Source organism: Esox lucius, chromosome 21, assembly GCF_011004845.1.
Source record: "Esox lucius isolate fEsoLuc1 chromosome 21, fEsoLuc1.pri, whole genome shotgun sequence".
In the NCBI taxonomy this organism is placed as follows: Eukaryota; Metazoa; Chordata; class Actinopteri; order Esociformes; family Esocidae; genus Esox; species Esox lucius.
In genome coordinates, this window is record NC_047589.1 from 27,710,674 (window position 1) to 27,731,386 (window position 20,713).

The window sequence follows — 20,713 nt, forward strand, 5'->3', positions numbered from 1 at the left end:
CAGTACTGTGCTGAAGTCAATATATTATGACTCATCTGGTATTTGGAAGAAGAGATTGATGTGGACGGGAGGAAATGAAGGGAAGAGTCTGACATTAAAAGAAAAGAGAGATGGAGAGAATGAAGATAAAGTGGGAGTAATTAAGAATCCTGAGCTGTCAGAATGGGAGAAAAAACTGAGCTGGATTGAGAAACTAATGGAACAACAGAGAAGAATAAGGAAGGAAAGAACAAGTCTTAAATGCTCAACTGGCAACTCTTCATGATTTCACATAATGTCACAATGACACATATCAGGAGGCGGACATCTTTGCGTGATGACTCCTAAAGATGTTCCATCACTGATGAATGATAAACATGACATGTAAATAATAGAGCTGACACCCTGGTGAAGTGCTGCTCCTTCAGACTGACGAAGCCCCTCTAGAAAATATGTCAGCTGTCCATGGAGATAGATACACAGGAAATGGGAAAAGTTAAAATGCCCGTCACTGGTTCAGTTTCACAGGACTAACATCACGTCGTGTATTTCCCTCTCTGCAGCGGCACCAATCAGTTGTGTCGGAAAAAGAACTGGTTTTCCCTAACTTCAGAGGCTGGAGCTCACGTATCACACCGGGTTATTCCTGCAATTCACCGCTGCGAATGGTAATGCGTTTTAATCCTGCTGTGTCATGCAAAGCGCTCAAAAACCTCCCAAATCATATACTACATGAAGCAGCAACACACACATTCAAGCAGACACACACACACACACACAGGCTGTTTCCTAAGCACCACATCTTATTAAAACCAAGCGGTCCGGTGAGTTAATTGGTAAAGTCTTATCTTGTCCTGGCAGGCTGAAGAGAGTGTCTTCACTGAGAGGACAATACTAAGACTGACTAAAGCTCTTTATCCTGGGGGAACCTGCTTTACTGGCCACATTTGGTGGGTGACTGGAGACAGTGGGAGTGAGAGGATGAAAAATAGTGAAAAATTATGACAAATAGAGAGAAAGATGGAAGGGTTGTAGTAAAGAGAATGGAGAGAAAGAAATGAGGGAAGACAGATGAGGGAAATAGTTTCACAGCAGAACATTCCTTGATTGGTGTCCTGTGTAATAAATAGGATCATCAGACTTCTCTGTACTTCAGAAGAAGCTATTAAAGGGATATTATGAGAACGGAAGTTTATGAAATGAGCTTTCGAGGACCGTGCTAATGCTAGCTGATCCAGTAGACTTCCAGAAAAATACCTTCAACCTCCATCAAACCGCACGAAGAGTCAGTGGTATCAGTTAGGTAATCTGTCTCCGGATAAGTAAAAAACTCAAAGGACATTTTGCCAATATCCCTTTAAATCAAACAATATAATAGGTCACCTTTTCTCTCTGAAACCAATGGGAGTAACTGAACCAGGGAAAATACAGTTATAAGACTCGTACATAATGTTAGCATAGGAAGACATAAGGGCCGAGGCCAAGTCGCGTCACAGACTACAACCAGACAGGGAGAGAGGAGGTGTTCAACCTGGTTTATGTCTGCACCTGTAACAGCTGGAAACAACCTGCTGGGGGAACCAGAAACTGAGGTACACTGACACGCTCAAATAAACTGTCACATCAGACAACTATTCAGGGGGAGGGTGAAAGAGAATGGAGAGAAAAGAGTGAAGAGACATAAAGAGAGAGAAGAGAAAGACAGAGGCAGATAGAGAAATAGAGGCAGGTCAGAGGGACAGTGAGAGATAGAGTATGGGTTTGTTTCTTTTCATTTTCACCATGTCTCTGAAAGCTTACTGCAGAGGTCCAGTTGGACAGTGTTTTCCCGTCCAATCCCTGTGGCTGCGTGTGTGAATCTAAATGCATCAGAAATCACAACCTTTGGAGACTAAGTCAGGGCCTTAACCAAAGATCCAACATTCCTGTCCGCACAGCCTTAGTCTGTGGTGTGTGTGCATGTGTGTATGTGTGTGTGTGGTTGGGTAAGCATATGTGTGTATCCCCTCCTGTCTCGGACTAATTGTAGAGACTGTTGGGGCTTCTGTAGATATTCTAGACATGCAACAGCATGATGAAATTAATGCAATCCAAAGTGACTGTTCAACTGCTTCTGTATTTCTGCATGCGCACAATTGTTCTGTGTGTGCGTGTGTGTGTGTGTGTGTGTGTGTGGGGGGGGGGGGGGGTTAGATTCATTCTCTAGTCTCTGATTACCCCCCCCCCGTCCTCACTGCAACAGAAGGCTCAATTAAAACAAAAGAGTGATTTTATTTAAAGTTATATTTGAAATTATAATTAAGCGTGTGTTATAGTATGTGTGTATATTCAGCTATTAGTTACCTGGTAGTGACTGAAAATCCCCACAGGGATAGTACATTTGTTTTTAAATATGACCTTCATTTTGTCAGCCCCCACAAGGATAACTGGCAATGTTTTGACAAAAAGTTTCAAATGGGTTTAGTGAGTAGGTTTAGTGTGAGGGCTTAGAGTTAAGTTTAGGGGTAAAGCTATGGTTTGAGTTTGGTTAGTGTTAAGGTTAGGGAGGATATTAAATGGAAAGAATATTTTGTCTTCCACAAAATTCTAACAGTGTGTATGTGTGTGTGTGTTTGTGTCTGACCAGATTCACTGAAGTGCAGGCATCAGCTGCCACAACATGAATGGAAACCATTCCAGACCCCAGAGAGAGCCTTCAGAAATGCCCCAAACACTAAAGTGCTTCAGGAGAAAAACATTTTATCTCCTCCTGAGATCCGAGAAAATGCACCACAGTGTCGACAATTCTGCTGCTACTATTCTTGAAATACGCCGCAACTAAAATGCCTTTTTCTTTGGAAACCCGTCGATATGTAAAATGTTCTGAGTTGATAAAACCTCTCTTCACCTCAGGAGCGAGGTAGAATAATAGGTTTCAGACCTGCTGACTGTTCAGGTGGCCATTCAGCCCCGTCTGATGGCGTACGACTGACCACATCCTGTGGCCTATAACCACGGAAACGGAACCACTGGACAGTTTCCCTTGAGGAGAGTCATTTCACGCTTAAAGGGACAGACAACATTTATTTTTCCCTATCAAGGCAAGTGGGATCAGACGTTGTCACTCACTGGACTTTGAGAGCCACAAGGCCACAGTTCTGCATCCTCATACATATCGCCACTGCCTGATCAACAGCATAGAACCTGAATCATGGAGAGGTGCCCTTATTCTCACAATAACCCAGATCCACCTATGGAGATATCTAGCTCGCTCGTCTGAGAATGTTTACAGACATTAGAATTGATAAGTAGCATTGAGTCCACCGTTTAAAACAGTTTTTTGGGGACTTTTGTCATCACAGCGTATAACGATTAGCATACCGCAGGAAGTCTAACTCCCTACGCCTTACTGTACATCACACCCAATGTACAGACCGTCTCCGGTCTCCAAGTTTCCAAGTTATCTGGGTCGACATAAGAAAAGTCTGCCCACCGCGTGCCGCAAACTTCATCCAAGCTGTCATCCAGTGGCTGAAACAGCTTTGCCAGAGCACCCGCGGCTGACATGGCGTCACCAAACTCAGTGCCGATGTAAGATGCCGGCGTCCAGCTCCACACCAGGGAGGAGCTCGTTATCGAAAACATGTGTTCCTTTTCTGAAAAGGTCCGGCCTAGAAGGCACAGACAAAACGTGCCGTGCTTTCTGGGAGATGCAGTGGAGGCTGACGCCGGAATAAATCCGATAATCCCCGGTGGAGAGAAAACATCTCAGCGTAAACACACCGCACAGGATTTTATCTTCCAGAGTCGAAAAATGTGTAATTCAGGGGGTGGTCCTAAACCAATGGAAGAAGCTCAAGGATGTCAAAACTCCCTGCTTGAGGACGTGTGGTGGAGGAACGTCCCACTGTCTTGCGAGGACGACCACAACAATATCCTGGGCTCCAGGAGGAGGGACAGTCGAAATATGGGCCACATGCGGTTGCCTTTCGAGTTCGGTTGGACCGGCTGGACTTTGGTGACGACACGGAGAGCACTGGACTGGTGCTCAGCTGGACAAGGACGGAGGGACAAAGTGAGCCAGTGACCAGGGTTGCCGGATTTCATTGACAGTGTTCGGCACAAAAACAAAAGCCACCCATACATTATGTAAATCGACCCGCCCAAGCATATTTTTGCCCCGAACGCCATCAAATGTCCCCATCTGGCAACACTGCCAGCATCTCTTTCTGAGGCCCATGTGACGGAACCCTGCGTGGTTATTGGAGGAGTCTGTCACGATGGAACACCGCGAACAAGAGTTGGTTTCAAGGGGAGTTAGGATGAAGAGAACTTTTGTTTTTGTTTTTGCTTTTTAACACCAACTAGAGAAAATATCATTAATTTTTATCTGTTCTGATCAGCTGCCTCGTGTTACGGTTGAACAGCCACTTTTGCAGCTTCAATGAGGAGCACGAATTCATCAAGAGCCTATGCAAATTTCTAAGTTTTAATTTTAATATTGTAATAATATCAGAATGTATAATATGCATACATATTCATTAAACCATTTAATTATTCATGTGAACCTTTGGCCAAAGAGTAGTGTTTTCCCGAAAGGTTAACCCAGACACCTTCCCTTCTGAGAGAGCTTATTGGGACATTGCTTTTAGCAAGGAACTTGATCTGTTCTGTATTCCTCACCCTGAGTTTTAATATAACGGCATTTGTCGCACACGTTTTTAATAGTTGCTGCTCATATGCAGATGTGCACATGCCTTCTCGACAGTGAGAGGGGCCTGGTTTTACTCGGATGTCAACGTGTTCTCTGGTCTGCCTAATATGACAGATGTCATCGTTCTGGGGGAGGCTAGATGGGGGTGATAATTCCTGAAATGACCTGCCCCCTTTCCAGCGCTACACAGAGCAGGCTCTCGTAGAAGAAGCTTGGACAGTCTCAGATACACTGTGGCCGCAGGCCAGTGGAGAACATGCTAGAAGCGGTTGTTGGCGGCTCAGCTGTTAGCAGATGGAAGCGAAAGCCTCCACCCTCCGAACATCCACATGCACAAGGACATTTTGAGATTTATCTGGATCCTATTCGAACATTCCCATTTGATTTGTGTGAATAAAGTATTTACAATGTGTGTGTTGGTGTGTGTATGAAGTATTTACAATGTGTGTGTAAGTGTGTGTGTGCGTGTTGGGGTGTGTATAAAGGTTTTACTATGCCTGCAGGCATTAGGCCATGCCAATCAATGCACGGGCAGTAAAACAAAACAAATTAGACCTTAAGCAAATATGTGTAGAAGATAATATGTACTTGGCTTAGAGTACAAGTTACAAATGTAGTTAGGGTAACAATTAGGTTGAGTGATTAGGTTTAGGGTCAGAGTTATGTTTAGACTTGCATGTTGTCCTCACGGGTTGTAAATGGGGGTCCTGTCGAGCCCCATTTACAACGCTAATATGTGCCCCATGTCATCACACAACCACACCCTTTAACCCTTTGAAAATGGGAGCTTTAAAAAAACATGTAGTCAACCACAAAAGTTCCAGTCTGCATCTTTAATGTAACTCTTGGGGTCCCCACAAAGATAGCAAACCCTGAATATGTCTGTGTGTGTGTGTGGGTCTGTGTGTGTGTGTGTGTGTGTGTGTGTGTACGTGAGTGTGCATTTGTTTGCTGACAGAAAACAGAGTGTTATTGAAATGAAATGGACTGTAATTATCCAAGCTTCCCTGTTAAGCTTCCTCTCCCCCACTTCAGGTCTGATTATATCAGTGATTTCTTCAGAAAGGTAAGGAAGGAAGGAAGGAAGGAAGGAATGATAGAGAGAGAGAGAGAGAGAGAGAGAGAGACCGGGAAAAAGACCAGATGAGAGTCAGCAAGGAACCACCTGCCACGTTCACAGGTACTGAATGCCTGGACTAGGCCTTTCCTAAATGTCTAATAAGGTTAAATTCCTATATCACAAACAACCAGGTTATTTTACTTCCTTCTGGGTGGATGTCAGTCTGTATCGTACCCAGCTATTAAGCAGGATTGGGCAAATTACTAGAACAATACAATCTGTTACTGGTTCCAATTACATGAAGGAGAAAAAAAAGACAGAACTAACATGAATAATAATCATTATTATTACATTGTGGAGGATCATTAGGCTGGCGAAGATCAATAAAGCAAATGAAGGTGGATTAAAGAGTTGTATAGATGTCACTGTCACAGGCATAAAGGTGTTTGAGTGTGTGTTATCAGCAGCAAGCCCAACATCAGTAATAAACACATTATGTGGGGTTGGCCGAAGAATTTAATCTTGAGGAACACCCATAAATACCGCCCTGTCAGGGAAATAGTGTTCAATTCGGGCCGAGCAGTCCTCTGGGTTGCTGAGTCTATTAGGTGGAACTCAGCGACAGTGAACCAAGTGAAGGGCTTTAACCAAACCAATGAAATGAGCCACATAATACATGGGATTTTTCTCAGATCTTTGGAGATGCTGATCATGGCCAGCGCAGGAGCCTGACTAAAACGCTGAAAATACACTGAGAGTGTGCAGATGTTGGGGCAGTGAAACCACAAATTCATTATTTGTTTAATTATTGACCTACCTCTTTTATTATCATGTGGAGAATGAAATGTTGCATCACAGGTTCAAAAAAAAAAAAAAAAGTCACTTTGTGAAGGGTTGATTGGCCAGCTAGATATACCACTGACTTAACGTATCTGAGGAATAATGGAGAAACGGAGACCAGAGACAAGTAAATGGCCAGCAATGTGGGCAATTCTTCTCCTTGAGAAGATAGGGAAATTGAAAAAAAGAGAGAAATCCAAGGGACATCAAAGATAAAACAAAGCTGGTTTTAAAAGAGGTTCCAAACGAAGGTAAATTGGAAACTGCCATCACGGTCCTGTGGCTATTAGAGATAGTGGTTTAGGCGAGTGCAGGATTTCACACCTGTAATATCTGTCTCTCTGAGGTTGGCTTTGATGTGGCCAGGTGACAGAAGATAAGCTCTTCTGCTGAAATATTCCCCGTCTGCAGACCTGTGGCTGCTCCATTAACACTGACTCCAGTAGGTGCCAGACACACACGCACGCACGCACGCGAGTGCATATGAGAACCCACACACACACTCATGAATGCACAGACAAGCTCACACACTCTTTCGTTGTCTCTTACACATTCACAATACAATCGAAGAGACAAGGGTGGGTTAACGAAATGATATGTGGCCCATAGAATATGATATAATAAAGGATGTAATATGGTAAACCAAATTAGCATTTAAAGCATTTCCCCTTTCTTTGCCTCCCACAGTGACACGGCAGTGGAATAATGATGTCACTGTTAGTTGTCACAGGTTGTTTCCGGGGGCGCGCGAGCCGATCGGAGAGAACGAGCAGGTCAGGCCGCCAGAGAGGAAATGTAACCGGCAAATTGAACGTGAAGTAACCCTTACACAGGGGACTAATCCCGCCAAGACGGCGCATGAGTCTCGCGGACCCCAGGACGGGTAGCTGCTGTTGGCGCTGGCTAATGGAGAGCCTAATGGAATCCTGAGTCCAGAGTGTATGCCGGAAGCAAACCGATCATCTCACTCACACTCTTTACCCCTCGAGTTAGTTTCTTATTTAGCACACCTTTGGGTTTTGTCCATGCAAAATAAAAATTTATATATTTTTTATGAATATAAGTGTGTGTGTGTGTGTGTCTGTGCCCTGAGGACTATGACTCCTCTGCAGACTGTAATTAATTGCCGCCTGCAGCACCCTCCCTGCGTTTCCGTGGAAACCCTCCCGAGCGCTGATGTCATCATCCCGAGACACAAAGAGCGGCGCCACAGAGGACTACATGAACTAATGTGAGGGGGAGAGTGGGTGAGTGGGGGACGTGGATGGAGATAGGGGGGACAGGACAGATATAAAGAGACAGGGAAGAGAAGAAAAAAGAGAGATTGGGCGAGGGCCAGGTAAAGGGAGGTAGCAAACAAGGAAGAGAGAAAGAGAGAGAGAGGGAGAGAGTGAATGGGAGAAAAATGGAAAGAGAGAGAGTTAGAGAGAGAAATACATTCTTTTTGAATTGAATTAATTAGAGTGAAGGCAAGAGATCCAGTCAGACAGGCAGACAGTCAGACAGGCAGACAGTCAGACAGGCAGACAGGCAACGGGGACCAAACATTACCCCGTAACCACTAGAGCAAGACGAGAGAAAACCCCTCCACTCCTCTGCCTTCTCTTTGGCACTATGGGTAAACTGTAGCAAGGAACGTTGCTGACAGTTATTGTAATGTCACCATGTTATTCATGGGCTCATAACCACGCAATATGTAAACCAGCCAGAAGAACAGGGAGATGAGGTGAATGGGGTATGAAGAAAAACCTGACAGATCAGTTAAATGATGCCGGGTGACATCAGCAATAAGACTAAGCCATGTCACTGCTTCAGACTGAATGAAATAAAACAAACACCCTCCTGCTCATCTTTCTTCCTCTGCGCCACTCCATTTCTCCCTTTGTCTCTGTCCTCGTTCTCTGTGCATCCCCCTTCCACTTTTTCCCTCTCTCCCCTCATTTCGTTCCCTCCTCCTATCTCCTCTTTTCTCCTCTTTCCTCCCAGCCACATTCCACCTGACAGTGATAAGGGAGAACAGTCCTCCTCTTGCTGTGGGAATCACAGGTAATTGTCTCTACCAGTGTTAATCTAAAATCATTACTGCTCCATCAAGGCTTGACCACAACAATGCCACATCCAGCGACGTTCCCCTTTAGCGTTGGTATAGCAACAGAGACTTGAATGGGTTGAAGGAGATCAATGGGTTTTAAATATGAGTAGGACGAAACACAATGTCTCTGAAAAACACAACTCTTAATGCATAAACCTTTCGTGTTTTTGTAGTTTGAAGGCGATAAAATGTATTCTATATAGTATCAGTCTGTACAAACTGTAGGCTTTATTTTTTGTTTAACTGTAGCATTAAAATTAATGAATCTCATGTGGCATATAACATCTACTGTCACTTTTATACCCTCACATAAAAAGTCAACCACTCTTATAGACCTTTTCTTTCTCTCTCTCTCTCTCATCCTCCCTCCCTCCCTCCCTCCTCCTCCCTCTCTCATCCTCCCTCTCCCTCTCTCTCTCTCTCTCCTCCCTCCCTCTCTGGTTCACTATAATGACTCTGCGAGGCCAATGTGAGCCGCAGGTAAACCGTGTGTTACAGCGCTGATGAATAACTGAGAAGAGTATTCAAACGAAACCGCTCAACAAATTGGAATTGATTTTCTCGCGAATTTGTGAGTGATTACATTATTCAGCCCAGTGTCATGGACCAAAACAACGCAGCGTGTCTTTCTGTTACATTCACAAGCTCACTGATGGCTTCTGGCTTAACAGTTAACACAGGATGTAGCTGATCACTGATCTGGAATCAGAGTCATATTTATATCCCTTATAAAACCCCAGAAAGTCCAATGGTTGATGAGGTTCAAAAACAGACATCCACAGTCACTCTCTGAGTATCAAACTGACAACTATCAGAATGCCCGGCTAAGCAATAGCGACTGTTGCAATGTCTCACTAAGCAACAATTGGCATTCCTTGCCAAGCACCAGTGATGTTTGGGAAATCCCAGGGGCTACTGAGGGAACGAGCCCGAGATGACAGGATAGATGGGTTACCATGGAAACCAGATGAGAGATGATTACGGAGAGATCAGCAGGCTGTTAGTGATGTCATTGAGAGTGCAGGTATACAAGGGCATAACACACACAGACAGAGAGACACACACACACACACCCAAAAACAGACACACACACACACACACACACACACACACACACACAATGAAGTGGTAATGAGCCAGTCTCCATTACTTTATTCTGAGGTTGGTCTGTACAGTCATTAACCGTGCGCTTCACATTCACCATCAAAGTCTCTGTTTCAAAGTCCATTTGACTCCTTTGATCTGCTTCTCTCACCGACGCCACTGAAGACCCCTCCACTGAATCATTTCCAGTCACAACCCTCAGGTGGTCTGAGGTGATGCAGTCTAACTAGTAATCATCGGGTAGTCGGCTGACGCAGTTTTAAGTGTGTGTGTGTGTGTGTGTGTCTTACCTATCAGCTCTTTGTTTCTTATATCCAGGGCCATATTCCTGAGTGCCGTAGCGACAGCACACACCACGCGGTCGTTGTCGATCCTCAACAACTCCACCAAGATGGGAAGACCCTTCTCCTTACGCACCGCAGCACGGATGTAGACGGACCACTGGAGAGAGAGGGACGAGTTAGACTGACGGACCACTGGGGAGAGAGGGAAGAGTTAGACTGACGGACCACTGGAGAGAGAGGGACGAGTTAGACTGACGGACCACTGGAGAGAGAGGGACGAGTTAGACTGACGGACCACTGGATAGAGAGGGAAGAGTTAGACTGACGGACCACTGGAGAGAGAGGGAAGAGTTAGACTGACGGACCACTGGGGAGACAGGGAAGAGTTAGACTGACGGACCACTGGGGAGACAGGGAAGAGTTAGACTGACGGACCACTGGGGAGACAGGGAAGAGTTAGACTGACGGACCACTGGGGAGACAGACTAGTGAACCAATACAAAGACAACCAAGGGTGGGGGTCTTGGAGAACATACCTTCCAGCTGCCTGCAGCCAGGTTCTGCAGGGCTCCCGCCGCTCCCTCCAGAGTGTCTGGGTTGGAGCACTCTGACAGCAGGGTCAGGTAGGGCTTCACTATGGACGGATGCCACAACATCTGGACTCCTTTGGGAGGGTCCACAGTGTCCGGGAGAGGTCCTACACCATCCCACTGTTGAGAAAAGGGGATGGGAGTGGGAGTTATGTAGGTGGAGAAAAGGGGATGGGAGTGGGTGTTATGTAGGTGGAGAAACATGGATGGGAGTGGGTGTTATGTAGGTGGAGAAACATGGATGGGAGTGGGTGTTATGTAGGTGGAGGAAAGGGGATGGGAGTGGGTGTTATGTAGGTGGAGGAAAGGGGATGGGAGTGGGTGTTATGTAGGTGGAGAAAAGGGGATGGGAGTGGGAGTTATGTAGGTGGAGAAAAGGGGATGGGAGTGGGTGTCATGTAGGTGGAGAAAAGGGGATGGGAGTGGGTGTTATGTAGGTGGAGGAAAGGGGATGGGAGTGGGTGTTATGTAGGTGGAGAAACATGGATGGGAGTGGGTGTTATGTAGGTGGAGAAAAGGGGATGGGAGTGGGTGTCATGTAGGTGGAGAAAAGGGGATGGGAGTGGGTGTTATGTAGGTGGAGGAAAGGGGATGGGAGTGGGTGTTATGTAGGTGGAGAAACATGGATGGGAGTGGGTGTTATGTAGGTGGAGAAAAGGGGATGGGAGTGGGTGTTATGTAGGTGGAGAAACATGGATGGGAGTGGGTGTTATGTAGGTGGAGAAAAGGGGATGGGAGTGGGTGTTATGTAGGTGGAGGAAAGGGGATGGGAGTGGGTGTTATGTAGGTGGAGAAAAGGGGATGGGAGTGGGTGTTATGTAGGTGGAGAAAAGGGGATGGGAGTGGGTGTTATGTAGGTGGAGAAACATGGATGGGAGTGGGTGTTATGTAGGTGGAGAAAAGGGGATGGGAGTGGGTGTTATGTAGGTGGAGAAAAGGGGATGGGAGTGGGAGTTATGTAGGTGGAGAAAAGGGGATGGGAGTGGGTGTTATGTAGGTGGAGAAACATGGATGGGAGTGGGTGTTATGTAGGTGGAGAAACATGGATGGGAGTGGGTGTTATGTAGGTGGAGGAAGGGGGATGGGAGTGGGTGTTATGTAGGTGGAGAAAAGGGGATGGGAGTGGGAGTTATGTAGGTGGAGAAAAGGGGATGGGAGTGGGAGTTATGTAGGTGGAGGAAAGGGGATGGGAGTGGGAGTTATGTAGGTGGAGAAACAGGGATGGGAGTGGGTGTTATGTAGGTGGAGAAAAGGGGATGGGAGTGGGTGTTATGTAGGTGGAGAAACATGGATGGGAGTGGGTGTTATGTAGGTGGAGGAAAGGGGATGGGAGTGGGTGTTATGTAGGTGGAGGAAAGGGGATGGGAGTGGGTGTTATGTAGGTGGAGGAAAGGGGATGGGAGTGGGTGTTATGTAGGTGGAGGAAAGGGGATGGGAGTGGGTGTTATGTAGGTGGAGAAAAGGGGATGGGAGTGGGAGTTATGTAGGTGGAGAAAAGGGGATGGGAGTGGGAGTTATGTAGGTGGAGGAAAGGGGATGGGAGTGGGAGTTATGTAGGTGGAGAAACAGGGATGGGAGTGGGTGTTATGTAGGTGGAGAAACATGGATGGGAGTGGGTGTTATGTAGGTGGAGAAAAGGGGATGGGAGTGGGTGTCAAGTAGGTGGAGAAAAGGGGATGGGAGTGGGCGTTATGTAGGTGGAGGAAAGGGGATGGGAGTGGGTGTTATGTAGGTGGAGAAACATGGATGGGAGTGGGTGTTATGTAGGTGGAGAAAAGGGGATGGGAGTGGGTGTTATGTAGGTGGAGGAAAGGGGATGGGAGTGGGTGTTATGTAGGTGGAGGAAAGGGGATGGGAGTGGGAGTTATGTAGGTGGAGAAAAGGGGATGGGAGTGGGTGTTATGTAGGTGGAGGAAAGGGGATGGGAGTGGGTGTTATGTAGGTGGAGAAAAGGGGATGGGAGTGGGTGTTATGTAGGTGGAGAAACATGGATGGGAGTGGGTGTTATGTAGGTGGAGAAAAGGGGATGGGAGTGGGTGTTATGTAGGTGGAGAAAAGGGGATGGGAGTGGGAGTTATGTAGGTGGAGAAAAGGGGATGGGAGTGGGTGTTATGTAGGTGGAGAAACATGGATGGGAGTGGGTGTTATGTAGGTGGAGAAACATGGATGGGAGTGGGTGTTATGTAGGTGGAGGAAAGGGGATGGGAGTGGGTGTTATGTAGGTGGAGGAAAGGGGATGGGAGTGGGTGTTATGTAGGTGGAGGAAAGGGGATGGGAGTGGGTGTTATGTAGGTGGAGAAACATGGATGGGAGTGGGTGTTATGTAGGTGGAGGAAAGGGAGGATCAAAACGGGAAATGAAGACAGGGAGGAGAGAGAGAGACTGTCAAGCTGCTGGTGCCCAAGATGTCCCAATTCTCTGTGTGCAACGACAAGGCTCACTACAACCGCCCTGAGTGCTGTGGATAAAAAAACCTTGTCCTTTGCTGAAACAATCAAAGACACGCCATGCTTGTCCTCTGGTGTGCTCTGCCATATATTTGACTACGTCGACCACAATACGAGGCTTCAGTCACTAGGATGCTCTTATCAGTCCTCCTCCCCTAAAGGTTTTACCATCACAGAACTTAAAAGGGTACTGTATACTATGTGGAGGAGCACTAACCCGTAAATGTTATGAATGGGGTGAACACTTTTTTGGAGTTGTTTCCACCAGCGTGAATGAGAGCTGAGCTGATTGGACAGAACCGTCCTGGCTGGTAAGTAATAGAGCATGTGATTGGTCCGTAGAGAGGGATCTGAGTGAATAGTAAAGCAGCAGTAACACTAGTGTGACGGAACGTGATAAAGGGTAGAATGAGTGACTGAAGGTTTGAGCCAAAAGACGTACAGAGACAAAGATTTTAGTCTCTGAATGTATCTATAATGCAAGAGTTCGTGGTCTTTTAATGTTCTCTGTTTGAAGCATTTGCTTTGATTCATAATTTCGATCATCATTTATTAGTATGTTCCCTTCAGAACGTCCCTGTTGTGTTGTGAACCAATGGCATGGCTCAGAGCAGCTTTCACCATATTATGTGTTTTGTCTGGATTGTGTGACAGTTTGCTTCCAGTCGCCACTTCAGAAAATAACTTTGAAATATTAGGCATTCAGATGTGTGTGTGTGTGTATGTGTGTGTATTTGGGTATGTGTGTGAAATGTTCCCACCTGGTCCTGTCCCTTCTTTTTCTTCTTCTTCTTTCCCCAGCAGCCTGAAGTCTCTCCGTCACGTCCGTTAGCATCACACAGCAGTCCGTCCAGCTCCTCTGAACCCAGCTGCTGGCCCTGAGAAGTCTCAGCCGCCAGCCGGTATGACAGGTTACGCAGAATACACACGCAGTTCTCTATGGTCTACGGAAAGGCAGGGAGGGAGGAACGGAGCGGAGAGGAGGGGAGAGAGTAGTACGCTGACAAAAATACCCAGACAAAAACAAAAACTTCCGAAAAACAACACTCCTGTTTTCAGAAACACATAAAAGGCAGAGTGCCTAATTCTTTCAGTGAATCGTGATGTGCTCTAACTTTCAAATGAGATTAAAGAAATTCTCTCAAATGAGGAAAAATGAATGAGCCTAGAGGCTTGTATCACACTCCATTTAACATGGTGTTGAGAGAGGATGCATACACTAAAGCATGGGACTGAGTGTGTGTGTGTGTGTGTGTGTGTATATGTGTATATGTGCATGCACTGTCTGTCTCACTTATACAGAGGGTCTACAGAGGAATATGGAAAGCAGCCTAAGTGAGAAAAACAAACAAAGAAATCATCAATAATCTCATCTTGCAAAAATGACAAAAGACAATGAAAAAATTCCCCTTGAAGAGCAATGTATCAAAATACAGAGGCATCGTGATGTCATTAGGTTTTGTTTTGAATAGCACTGTGTGTGTTTATGGTAGCAACTTCCTGTTATTATTTTTTGCACTTTTGAATCCACTGGTTTAAGGCATTCATTTCACAGCAGAATGTGAGGTTTGATCAATGTGAAAGGTTCCAGGAAAGAGAAAAGACACAATAACATCTGCTGTTCCCAAATTGCTTTGGCTACACACAAGTACATTACATATTCCAAACGTACCATCCAGGGAAAACGAACATCTTTTCGGTTCTGGACTGCGATTCCGCACCCAGTGCTTCACATAAAGTGTTAAATGTCTTACCCCAACCAAAATGCACCAGCACTGAATGGTTGGAAAACTTATCATTTTTGTATATTTTGTAATTACTATTAGATATGGTTAAAAGAAAGTGTTACTTTTTCCCGGTTTTCACCGCCCAATTTAGTGATTTACAACTCATAGTTAATTTGCCGAAATTCTACCGGAAGGAACACATTCTCCAGACTTCTACCTGGATTGAGCTCACAGGGGCCCACACCATCACAAGGTGTCGCTAGAGCCAACCTCCCCAAACCCAGAAGGTGCCGGCCAATCGCCCCGCCCACAGTGGGATATTACCAATGTGTTTTAAAATGTGAACATACACCAAAGGCACCACATTTCAAACTATTTTTGTCCTAAAACCCCAAAATGGAATTGCTAAATTATCTATGGTATGACAAAGCCTTGTTAGCTTATAAGACATGTTTCTGTGAGTTGTAAGTATCTGTACGTACAGATACAGGTGCGTGTGTGAATCTGACAGTCTGTCATTGGTGGCTGACTTTTGGTAAGCAGTTCAACCAAAGGATATGTTAGACATTTCTTCACTTCTACCACTCAATACAATAAAACACATTTTGTGTTTTCAACTGTGTTGAATTACAGATCACACTTTATGTTAGCCAGAGGTTAGCTGACTTTTGCTAGCTAGCTACAGTAACACATCAAGCAGTGTTTGCAGCTGTTTGAGTTCGTGTCAATGAGAGAAGCCTGCAGTGCAGTGTATGCAGTGTTCCTTAGCTGGCAAGATGACAGTGTTTGTGTCTACCGTCTGAAAAGCACTCAATGCACGTAGCTAACGTGAGGCTAATCCAGTAAGTTTGTTTTATGTTGGTAGGATTCACACACAATAGCTGAATTTGCAGAGCTACAGTAGCGAGCAAACCGATTGTGCCAACTAAAACAGGTATTACAGCACTATTTCAGTGTCGTCGTCCCCGTCCCCCCCCCCCAAAAAAAAAAAAATTGCTCTTGAGAGAATCTCATGTAATAATCCCCTCCAAAGTTGGTATTTGATTTTCACCCCCGGTACGATAACTGGCCACCACCAGTAAGGTCAGGTGTGCATGACTGCAAAGTGACAGGATTTCCCCCCCATCATTTCCCATTTAACAGAACCAGGTTAGGTTGGAAGGAGAAGCAGGAGGAAGACAGCGGGACTGACAGAAATGGAGGACAGGTAAGGATCGAGGCTGAGTCAGGAGCATCGACAGAGACCACTCGACCAGCGACGAGAGGGCTATGAGGTTACATCGGGACTTGTCATTGGCCCCGGCCCTTGCCAAATATTCCCTGTTACCGTGGGGACCCAGGGTGTTGCTATGATCTGGCAGACGACAGAGATGGAGCTGTGTGTCTACAATCCACTGACGGACACACGCACGCCCGCACACACCTTGCTGTCGATGTCGTCGCTGCCCAGGGCCGTCTGTATGACGTAGAGGAGAGCGTCTGTCAAGCCATCACACTCCCTCATCCTCCTCCTGGCTTCCTCACCAGCCGAGCTCACATTCCTGAAACACACACACACACACAGACAGAGGTCTGGAATACTGGGAACCACGTTGATTCAGCAAAAAGAGTCAAACCACAGCAAAACACGAGACGTTCCGATGCAGTCTGAGTGGTATTGAACATATGTGTGTGTGTGTGTGTGTAACGCCCTAGGTTCTGTGTGGATATCAGACGTCTACAGTACGCTTGACCCGCCCACACCACCACTGGAACACATACATTACACAGTCCATTTATATTTCCTAAAATGAATCCAAACATATATTTGGATTTGAAAATGTTTCTTTTCTTGTTGTGTGGGTAACCATGCACATAGGAAATGATCATACATGAACTATGCACCACGCAAACCTTGAGTCAGCCTCGGATGGTAATACAAAATACAGACTCATATATAATCTGGCTCTGGAATGCGTGCCAGGGTATTCTGAGCCAGCTAAATCAATTGTAACATTTTATTTAATTGCCAGATGACAGAGGGAGGACATTCTACATGCCAGTGTAATACATATCTAGCCAAGTTTAGCTGGTCTCCCTCTAATTATCGTCCTATACCATCCCCCTCCTTCTCTAATGTGGAATATTCATAAAGGCATTAGCTGGATGCCATTGAAGCTGTATTGATAATTCTGGATATTAATGTTTTGACATCATGCTGTTCATATTCCTTATGGTTTGGGTATATTGACTTATTAAAAATTCAGCATCGCTGGCAGCAACTGTTGTGATTTCCAGAACCTTTGTTTATGAATATTGTACATTTGTAAAAGCTAATTTGTGTGTTTGGGTTTGTGTGTTAAAGTATGCAACAAGTTACTTCATTTACGATCTTGCCATTTCTACAGCACAGGAATCCTCCTAACAAAGAAAACAGGAATAAGGGTAAGTGTTGGGCGAGGGTTGGAGTTATAGAACATGGGGTAGGATGAGTACAGGACAGAAGGATGAGTGTTGGGCCAGGGTTGGAGTTAGAGACATGGGATAGGATGGGGACAGGACAGAAGGATGAGTGTTGGGCCAGGGTTGGAGTTATAGAACATGGGGTAGGATGAGTACAGGACAGAAGGATGAGTGTTGGGCCAGGGTTGGAGTTATAGAACAGGGGGTAGGATGAGGACATGAAAGAAGGATGAGTGTTGGGCCAGGGTTGGAATTATAGAACAGGGGGTAGGATGAGGACATGAAAGAAGGATGAGTGTTGGGCCAGGGTTGGAGTTATAGAACATGGGGTAGGATGAGTACAGGACAGAAGGATGAGTGTTGGGCCAGGGTTGAAGTTATAGAACAGGGGGTAGGATGAGGACATGAAAGAAGGATGAGTGTTGGGTGAGGGTTGGAGAAAGAGGACAGGGGTAGGATGAGGACAGGACAGAAGGATGAGTGTTGGGCCAGGGCTGGAGTTAGAGAACAGGGGGTAGGATGAGGACAGGACAGAAGGATGAGTGTTGGGTGAGGGTTGGAGAAAGAGGACAGGGTTAGGATGAGAACGGCTCATGGTAGGCAGCTGAGGACTAACAGAGTCATTTGTCAGTCAGGTCGGGGAGGTGATGTGAGGGCACAGTACATCCCATCAGAGTGAACTGAAGCCAATCATGTGTTTTAGTAATGACCAGACAGACAGTCAATTAAGCGTTCCAGCTCTGGGCTTTGTGTTCAGACTGAAGGTCAAGTCGTCTCCTCTGCCTTCTGAATACCAAACACACACACACAGGCTACTGTACTGCTAACAGAGACATTAGTTGTGACAGATGTAAACTGCGAATACAATATCAGTTCACATGAATTGAATGACGGTGATCATACGAAACACAATGCTCAGATCAAGTTCAATTATCCGGATTCATCAACATGACCAAATGCCTCAATAAATCTTTATGTTCAGAAACACTAATGTTTGAATGTATTAGAAAACAGAAAGCAGAGATCGGTTATAGACAATGTTTCCATTCATAGCCAGCTGGATGTGTGGGAGGACATCTTCACTTCCCAAGTTTTAATGAAGCCGTTAGGACACACACAAAAAACATGCATGAATATGCACAAACGGACTCACACACACAAACAGTAACACACACAGTTATAATGAAGCAGAGGACAGCCTTATTCTAAGCATCTCTTCCACTCCTCTCCTGCTGTGGGATGTTTGTCATTAGGGACCACTAGTATGTCTAAGTCCCGACAGGAGAGTAATAATGTCATGGAATAAAAATAAGCAGACACGGACCATAATCATGTTTTCACTGCAGAGCTACCATTGTCATAGATCAGAGTTCACATAAATCTGGTCACATCTCAAGTGATAGCTTTATCAGTACAAACACTCAAAGGAGCTGGGGCCCCATCTTGCCAAATCCTGTTCTAATGAAGGGTTGAGAAACACATTTGTATAAAATGGTTATTCGGCCGGTGTTATCATAATGATCTAAATTAGAACATGGTGGTGTGGAATACTTAATGTCAATGTTCTAGATTAGAGCATGGTGGTGTGGACTGTGTAATGACATTGTTCTAGATTAGAACATGGTGGTGTGGACTGTGTAATGATAATGTTCTAGAAAAAAACATGGTGGTGTGGACCGTGTAATGATAATGTTCTAGATTAAAATATGGTGGTGTGGACTGTGTAATGATAATGTTCTAGATTAGAATATGGTGGTGTGGACTGTAATGATAATGTTCTAGATTAGAACATGGTGGTGTGGACTGTGTAATGATAATGTTCTAGATTAGAACATGGTGGTGTGGACCGTGTAATGATAATGTTCTAGAATGAAACATGGTGGTGTGGACTGTGTAATGATGATGTTCTAGATTAGAATATGGTGGTGTGGACTGTGTAATGATAATGTTCTAGATTAGAATATGGTGGTGTGGACTGTAATGATAATGTTCTAGATTAGAACATGGTGGTGTGGACTGTAATGATAATGTTCTAGATTAGAATATTGTGGTTTGGACTGTGTAATGATAATGTTCTAGATTAGAATATGGTGGTGTGGACTGTGTAATGATAATGTTCTAGATTAGAATATGGTGGTGTGGACTGTGTAATGATAATGTTCTAGATTAGAATATGGTGGTGTGGACTGCGTAATGATAATGTTCTAGATTAGAATATAGTGGTGTGGACTGTGTAATGATAATGTTCTAGATTAGAACATGGTGGTGTGGACTGTAATGATAATGTTCTAGATTAGAATATGGTGGTGTGGACTGTGTAATGATAATGTTCTAGATTAGAACATGGTGGTGTGGACTGTGTAATGATAATGTTCTAGATTAGAACATGGTGGTGTGGACTGTGTAATGATAATGTTCTAGATCAGAACATGGTGGTGTGGACTGTGTAATGATAATGTTCTAGATTAGAACATGGTGGTGTGGACTGTGTAATAAGCTGGAGACAGACTGCATGGTCTTTGAGAGGAGGTGACATATTCAGCCAACAGCATTCGTCTTTGACAGATGACACTATCAATATGATACAGAGGCAATACTGCCACAGTCTGGTCTGTAACACACTGTCGGTCTCAATTACACTGCTATAAACTCAGAGAGGGGGAGGAAAGGAAAAAAAGAGAGGGAAAGATGGGGGGGGTAGAGGGGAGACAGAGACAGAGAGGAAAGCGTGACAGTTAGGGGAGGTAGATATAGAGGGGAGAAACATAGAGGGAAGAGCAAGAAATAGGGGGGAGAGACAGATATGTGACAGAGGGAGAGAGATATATGCAAGAGAGGGAGGTGGATGCAAGAAACGATAGATGAAAGAGAGGAGAGAGAATGAGAGATGCAAGGGAGAGAGATACCTACAGAGGAGGTAGATAGGGGTAGATACACAGAGAGAGGGTGGGCGGGGTAGATACAGAGAGAGGGTAGATGGGGTAGATACAGAGAGAGGGGGTAGATGGGGTAGATACACAGAGAGAGGGGGTAGATGGGGTAGATACAGAGAGGGGGGGTAGATGGGGTAGATACAGAGAGAGGGGGTAAATAGGGGTAGATACACAGAGTGAGGGGGTAGATAGGGTAGATACACAGAGAGAGGGTGGGCGGGGTAGATACAGAGAGAAAGGGTAGATGGGGTAGATACAGAGAGGGGGGGTAGATGGGGTAGATACACAGAGAGAGGGGGTAGATGTGGTAGATACAGAGAGGGGGGGTAGATGGGGTAGATACAGAGAGAGGGGGTAGATGGGGTAGATACAGAGAGAGGGGGTAGATAGGGGTAGATACACAGAGAGAGAGGGTAGATGGAGTAGATACAGAGAGAGGGGGTAGATAGGGGTAGATACGAGAGAGGCGGTAGATGGGGTAGATACACAGAGAGGGTTAGCTGGAGTAGATACAGAGAGAGG

General features: G+C 45.4%; 1 protein-coding gene across 3 annotated transcripts in view; it reads right to left on the reverse strand.

Moving 5' to 3' along the window:
* ctnnd2a (catenin (cadherin-associated protein), delta 2a) overlaps window positions 1-20,713 on the reverse strand; it is a 234,032-nt gene that overhangs the window by 20,113 nt on the left and 193,206 nt on the right. For all 3 annotated transcript variants that reach the window (XM_020042001.2, XM_020042000.2, XM_034289441.1), the window contains 4 exons: window positions 16,240-16,357; window positions 13,851-14,033; window positions 10,589-10,762; window positions 10,059-10,209 (listed from right to left, as the gene is read on the reverse strand). In XM_020042001.2, coding sequence (XP_019897560.2) covers window positions 10,059-10,209; window positions 10,589-10,762; window positions 13,851-14,033; window positions 16,240-16,357 — 626 coding nt within the window. The remainder of the gene's footprint in view (window positions 1-10,058; window positions 10,210-10,588; window positions 10,763-13,850; window positions 14,034-16,239; window positions 16,358-20,713) is intronic.